The sequence below is a fragment of the Coregonus lavaretus genome, assembly GCF_964263955.1.
Source record: "Coregonus lavaretus genome assembly, chromosome: 37".
NCBI classification, from domain to species: Eukaryota; Metazoa; Chordata; class Actinopteri; order Salmoniformes; family Salmonidae; genus Coregonus; species Coregonus lavaretus.
The window spans coordinates 12,380,298-12,387,647 of record NC_140024.1 but is presented as its reverse complement, the minus strand read 5'-3'; the positions used below and the strand labels follow the sequence as shown (position 1 = coordinate 12,387,647).

The window sequence follows — 7,350 nt, the reverse complement described above, 5'->3', positions numbered from 1 at the left end:
TGGAGCTGCGTCTTATCAGTGGCCATGTCATTAAATCAGCTGTCTCTTAGACAAATTTCACTCGCGTTACTCTTATCAACACATCAGCACGCTGTGATTTCCTTTTCAATCAGGACTTTGTACAGTACTATAGGCAAGTCTGAGGGATAAAAATACAAAAAAGGCATTTTCTGCATATAGTTTATTTGAATGTTTGGATATTTGAAAACATGATACATTTGTCATATTATGGATAGTTTAGAAATGAATGCACTTTATGTATCTAGTCCCCCCATTTGAAGGTGCCATAAGTATTTGGACAAATTCATTTATAGCGTAATAATACTCTAAATTTAATACACTATAAGTGCATTTGTCAAAACACTTAAGACACCTTCAAATCGGGGGACTAGATACATAAAGTGCATTCATTTATAAATGGTAAAACAGATATGTATGAAAATACCCTCAAATAAAAGGTGACATTCTCTACTGTCGAATCATATGAAACATTTGATCTCAAACTCAAAATGCTGGCGTATAGAGCCAAATAAAAATGTTTTGCTTCACAGTGCAAATAAATATGTAGGGGAGTGTAGATATTCTCTGTATTCATTACAATGTCTTGGACCTACCTTGTGCATTTTAAGAGATTTGCAGTTGTAGGATATAATTAGGAAAACAGAACTACAATGGTCAAAAGGTATTGTCAGTCTACTGAAAGCAGAAATCTGGGCTCTTGGGTGATTGGTCGCTCTGTGTTTTGTTGTGTTGATGTTTTGAAATGTGATGACAAGTTTGCTGTCATGTCTAAGCTCTTACCGTGTGACATACAGTATGATGACATTAAGTATCTCTGGGCACAAAGGCGAACGATTGATTGTACTGAGAAATGGGTTAAATAAATACTGTATCTACAGAGACAAGCTTAGCTTTCAGGTCCTATATTGACTGACCTCTGGAGGATGGGGTGTGTAGGGTGCTCAGTTCTCCTCAGAAAGCACTGTTTTGTCAGAGTGAAGGTTCTGATTGTTTCAGCACTGTGCTTGAGTGGAGGGCAGTGCAGAATGAACTCCTCTGATCCTTCCCACTCGACTGTTTGATACCAGTTCAGTCAGTCAGTTAGCCAGTGGGGTGGAAAGAGCCAGAGTCCCCTCGTCCAGACCCAGACACGCTCTCTTAGAGTCAGGGAAACTGCTGTGTGGGGACAGACCAAGAGGTCTCTTGCTGGCTGTCTGTGGGGAATCCACACCTTCTCTCTCCTCCCAGAGAGCACAGAGGGTCTCAGGGGGCTGGTAGCCGGGCTCCTGGGGGTCCAGGGGGTCTTTGGACAAAAGGATGCTGATGGAAGGGACGGTCCTGTGAACGGTCATCTCCGATGTCCCCCCTTCGTGGCTCTCCCACACCTCCCTCACGCCCTTGTAGCGCAGCTTGGTCAGCTGGTGCAGACACCCCACTTTTCTCTTCATGATCTCAGCGCATGTGATGGTCTTGGTGACGGCACGACCTGACCCAGAGAAAATGACCTGCCTCAGGCCACCGCCTCCACTATCCCCACCACCACTGACATCCCCCTGCATGCGAGCCATGGCAAAACCCATGAGGTTACGGATCTTACTACCCTCCTTGACACGCATCTCCAGCACTCCTGAGGCCAGTCCTGGGAAAGGGCACGGGCTGTCCTCCTCTGTGCGACACACCTTCTTGAACCCATCCTGGCTCGGTTTGAGTGCGGCGGGAGGTGGAGTTAGAGGTGTAGGCAGCGGCGTGGGCTGTGTGTTGGAAACACTGTTCACAGTGCAGGAGGGCTGCCCACTGTAAGGCTGAACCTGATATACTGGGCACCTAGCTGGGGTCACACCGGTTTCCATTGGGACCTGTGCATTCCCTCCAGGTCCGGTGTATGGTCTGACAGAGTCCCTGACCTGATACTGGCTCTGAATGCTGGCCACTCCAACTCCACAGCCAGAATACATCTCTTCAGTCCTGTATCTTCTCCAAGTCCAGGCAGAGTCTCTTACTCATATGGGATCCAGCATAGCAATGTTTCTTATTCTTATTCTTGTTATAGGTTTATTTTTTCTGTAGACGTCTGCAAAAGTTTCAAGGCTTCAGACAGGAATATTATCCAGCTCGCAGAGAGTGCTTTCAATGGAGTCTTTCATGCTGCGTTACAGACAGCTGAAAAAATAAGATAAACGCTGGTGGTGAATTAAGAATACAGATGGGACAATATTTCTTTTTTTAAACCATCTCAATTTCACTTCTTGAAACTGGGTTGAAAATGCATAAATTCTCAGCTGAAGTGTCCTTTCTCTTGTTTTCTCTCGATGAGCCTTTATCTTTGTAACCTGGATACTTCACTCTAACTTTTCAAGAGAAAACTGCTACTTAACACAACACACTCAATACACCTCTCACTTAGGGTTCAGATCTAGCATTGATCAGTTGGATTCATATCATCATCAACTCTCATCTCACTTTCTGGGACGGTCCAGTTGATCAGCGTCTCTTCTCCTTTTGTGGACCTCTTGGCCAAGGTGCTCTGGGGGAGCTGTCCCCCTCAGGGCTGGGCCAGGGGTGGCTGTAGGCTGGAACCCTGGGCGTCCTGCCTGGAACTCTGTGTCTCTGTCTCCAGTTATGCTCTAGAAAGTGTGCCCTCGGTTTCCCCACAAAGAGACGTAAGGGACAGGAGCTGCTTCACAAATGCTCGCAGGAGGAGTGTCTACTCTGTGTGGTTGAGGGGGAGCATGAGGGAAAGGGGGGACAGCCCTCTTAAAGGCACAGGCCTTTCATATCTCAGATGAACACTTTCCCTCCACAATAGAAACCTGCCATGGTGGGGAGGGGGGTCATGTCCCTTTAAGAGCCGGAGCGAGCGCAGATCCCGGGCAACTTTGTCAATCTCTTTAGAGGACGTTCCAGTGCATGTGTTCAATGTACATGACTGATTAAACCTGATTTCTGAAATAGAGACGCAGTGAAGCTTTAAAAATGCATTTTCGGCTGTGAAACAATGAATTACATTAGCAAGGTTATAATTGAAAGCATCATTCAAGGAGCCAGTTAAAGTCAGCGACATTCTATTGCACTGTACTTAGCCTTTATCCTATTAGATGTTTTTGGCCATTACTATTTACATAATGTGGTGTTAATGGCTTCATTGTTCAATTGGTCCACTGAGGTGCATGTCTCTCACGGATGAGTTGTTATATTGTTACCAGGTTGGAAACAACCTCTCATGATGATCAAGGACAGAAATATAGAGCCATTACTTCTAGCACCAAAGTATTGTTATGATGGGACATGGATAGCTCTGCACATTAGTGTGCTGGAGGCACCTCCAGGTGAGATGGTGTGAAAGCGGTGACAAGTGGGCTAATAAGCAGACTAATGGGCCCTCCAACACCAGAGGAGGGCGCTGTCACACTCTCCTGTCCCGGCCCAGACAGCTGCAGCGTCTCCCAGCCCAGCCTCCTGGAAGACAGGTGGATTTGTTTTGGCCTGTGACTGACAGATGGGAAAATTGTTAAAGACAGCCCACTGAGGCTGAACCTATGAGGCCAGGAGAGAGGCACAAAACTCCTAACTATTCTCCAATCACTCCTCTGAGGGCACACACTGGGAATAAGAACCAAGCTATACTGGGACTAGTCCATGAAGGTCATGTACATTGGCGTGGGTATTATTTTGGATCCCCAAAGGTAATCAAAGAAAATAAGGAGGTCTGTTGTTTCCATGGTGTTATTTAAATCAGTATTACATGTTGTATTCTATTCCAAGTTTCTATGAGTGAGAAGCACCATTTCTTCACCAACGAAAAATCCAGATCTGAGAACACATTTGCCAATACAGATTTTTTGGGTTTGTGCACAATTTTGTTTATTTTCTCACCAACAGCTTTATTATAGACAACGTGTGCGTAGCTCAAATGCATGGGACTGGAGAGCTATTTATCATCTGAACCCATTCTACACACTGCTGGAGACATAGCAACAAATGTCTCTGTTTTCTTTCTAATCTGATATAGAGAAGGGGGAGGGAGTTGGGGGACCAAACCAAAGTGATCATTCTGCTGTTTGGGAGAAATTACCCTCATCAGTCATCAGGAGATGCACAGCTGCCTAAGGAGATCTGGTTATGTTACTGCATAATAAACTTGGAGGGAGGGAGAGAGAAGAGGGCTGAATTAAGTGCACAGAGGTTAAACTACATGATAAAAAGCTGCCAGTAATCACTCCCACTTCACAACCTGTTTTTAGAACCACATCTGAACCTCAATTTAACCTGAAAAAGCTTTCTGTTTAGGGAATATATGGATTAACAAATCTGGTGTTCTAAGAACTCAATGTGTTCAATGGCGTTGCTCTGAAAAAGCCATTTCATTTGACGTGTATTTGAAAAATAATGATCTATTCTCTATTTTCTAAATGACTACATGAAAAAATCATACATTTCCATCGGACTGTATTTGTACCTTTTTGAGAGAGAGGAGCTTTTAAAATGGTGGTGGTGTTTAATGACGGAGAGAGCAGTAGCAGCTCACGCTTGGTCACTCACCCTCTTACACCTCCTCCACGGCTGCCCTCTGCTCCCACACCTCTCCAAACACTTACTCCTACCTTTATATGTCCTCCTCTGACACCTCTGCTCTGACTGCAGGCAGGCAGGCACTCTATCTCTCCCAAACACTGTTCTCTGACCATGTAGTTTACTCCACCTACAGTTTCTCTCAGCCTTCTCTGCTGCGTGTATACCAGCATTTATTCACCCACAAAAACAATTTATTCTTAAAGACTGTGACAAATAGCAGTTGTTCTGTCTAGCTCCTCTCTGCTTACCTTGGATGGCATAGTTGCTGGTGTTATGAATTGTAACGTGGACTCTGTTTTGTTGCTGTACTAACTGTAAGTCGCTCTGGATAAGAGCGTCTGCTAAATGACTAAAATGTAAAATGTAAATGTACTGCAGAGCAGTTGGAGAGGGGCTTGTGCTGCTGTCAGAACTGCACACAGCCTCACAGTTCTCGCTGTGCCAGCCGCTCGCTCGCTTTACGTTAACCGCAAGAGTTTCACGGTCATCAACCAATGCTGGCCTGGAGGCTGTCATTTCACTCAGTGTGGAGCTCGCCCGCGGCTCTGCTGCCGTTCTGCCCCACAAACTCCCAGCCGGCCTCGGTGGGGTACAGAGTTTCTCTCTCCACACACACACACACGTGCATGCTCAGCATAAGGCAGGCCGTTTCAGCAATTACAGGAACATGGCAGAACACAATGAAGCAAGGTCCCGCCATCAGGAGGGAAATAGAGAGAGCTCAGGAAAAATGCTGATGCAATTAATAAGAGAGTCTGTAAGGGAGGCGGACGTGTCAAATGGCGATAATACTAAGGTGTCACTCGTGACTCCATGATGTGGCTAAATTGCATATTTAATCTCTCTTTCTCTCACTTCCCCGCCATCTCCTTCTCTTCTCTTCTCTTCTCTTCTCTTCTCTTCTCTTCTCTTCTCTTCTCTTCTCTTCTCTTCTCTTCTCTTCTCTTCTCTTCTCTTCTCTTCTCTTCTCTTCTCTTCTCTTCTCTTCTCTTCTCTTCTCTCTCTTTCTCTCACTTCCCTGCCCTCTCTCTCTCTCTCTCTCTCTCTCTCTCTCTCTCTCTCTCTCTCTCTCTCTCTCTCTACACGCACAATGACTCCTCTCTTCCAGCCACTGCTTTCTCCTCGGCACTGCAATGCAGATGTGAGCAGGAAACTTTCATCCAAGGATAGAGAGCGAGAGAGAGAGAGAGAGAGAAAGGGAGTGTGTGAGGGAGAAAAGGCCAAGATATAGAGGGAGGGAGGGAGAGCGAGGTAGAGAGAGAGGAGTATTGTGAGAGGTAATTGACAGAGGGAAGGTGATTTAGTGCCACCAAGAGGGTGTAGGCAAGGATTAAGAAAGTTTCAGTACATAGAACAAAGGAAAGAGAGAAAGTAAACAAACCATAGCACAGAAAAACAGACGGGAAAACTCTTGATTTCTGCCCTGCTAGAGCTGCCCCGGTCAACTGTAAGTGCAGTTATTGTGAAGTGGAAAGGTCAAGGAGCAACAACGGCTCAGCCGCGAAGTGGTAGGCCACACAAGCTCACAGAACGGGAACGCAGAGTGCTGAAGTGCGTAGCACGTAAAAATAGTCTGTCCTCAGTTGCAACACTCACTACCGAGTTCCAAACTGCCTCTGGAGGTAACGTCAGCACAATAACTGTTCGTCGGGGGCTTCATGAAATGGGTTTCTATGGCTGAGCAGCCGCACACAAGCTTAAGATCACCATGCGCAATGCCAAGCGTCGGCTGGAGTGGTGTAAAGCTCGCTGCCAGTGGACTCTGGAGCAGTGGAAACGCGTTCTCTGGAGTGATCACGCTTCACCATCTGGCGAATCTGGGTTTGGCGGATGCCAGGAGAACGCTACCTGCCCCAATGCATAGTGCCAACTGTAAAGTTTGGTGGAGGATGAATAATGGTGTGGGGCTGTTTTTCATGGTTCGGGCTAGGCCCCTTAGTTCCAGTGAAGGGCAATCTTAACGCGACAGCATACAACGACATTCTAGACGATTCTGTGCTTCCAACTTTGGCAACAGTTTGGGGAAGGCCCTTTCCTGTTTCAGCTTGACAACGCACCCGTGCACAAAGCGAGGTCCATACAGAAATGGTGATCAAGATCAGTGTGGAAGAACTTGACTGGCCTGCACAGAGCCCTGACCTCAACCCCATCAAACACCTTTGGGATGAATTGGAACGCAGACTGCGAGCCAGGCCTAATCAGACTGCGAGCCAGTGCCCGACCTCACTAATGCTCTTGTGGAATGGAAGCAAGTCCCCGCAGCAATGCTCCAACATCTAGTGGAAAGCCTTCCCAGAAGAGTGGAGCAGCAAAGCAGGGACCAACTCCATATTAATGCCCATGATTTTGGAATGAGATGTTTGACGAGCAGTTGTCCACATACTTTTGACCATGTAGTCATCCACATACTTTTGGCCATGTAGTGTACCAACTCTGTGGAGCTATGAGGAAACTAAATGTTTTTCATAAATGCATTTTCTGGAGCAATTTTAGGCTACTCCCTAACAAACATGCCATCCCAGAAAACATTTCCTAATGCTTGACATTTTGAATGTGACATTTAAAGAGATGAGTGAAGAGTTGAGAGCTGTTTTTCGCTGCTCTGAGGTGCGTTTGTGCACTATGTTTGATTAACTCCACGGACTCTAACTGTAATTGGCAGATTCTACCTGTTAATGGCAAACACACACAGGCACAAACACATGCTGTTCTGTCCAGCCCCAGGCTACAACTAATGGATTTTATTGGAAATGTTTGATCAATTAAATTAAGGGAAAT

At 46.1% G+C, this 7,350-nt stretch overlaps 1 protein-coding gene across 1 annotated transcript; it reads right to left on the bottom strand.

Moving 5' to 3' along the window:
• Positions 1–1,097: 1,097 nt before the first annotated feature.
• Positions 1,098–1,850, bottom strand: LOC311111348 (ribonuclease P protein subunit p25-like protein; the record flags this gene model as incomplete). Its single annotated transcript, XM_084154067.1, has 1 exon — positions 1,098–1,850. One exon carries the CDS (start codon positions 1,848–1,850, stop codon positions 1,098–1,100), a length of 753 nt encoding a protein of 250 aa, XP_084010193.1.
• Between the last annotated feature and the right edge of the window lie 5,500 nt (positions 1,851–7,350).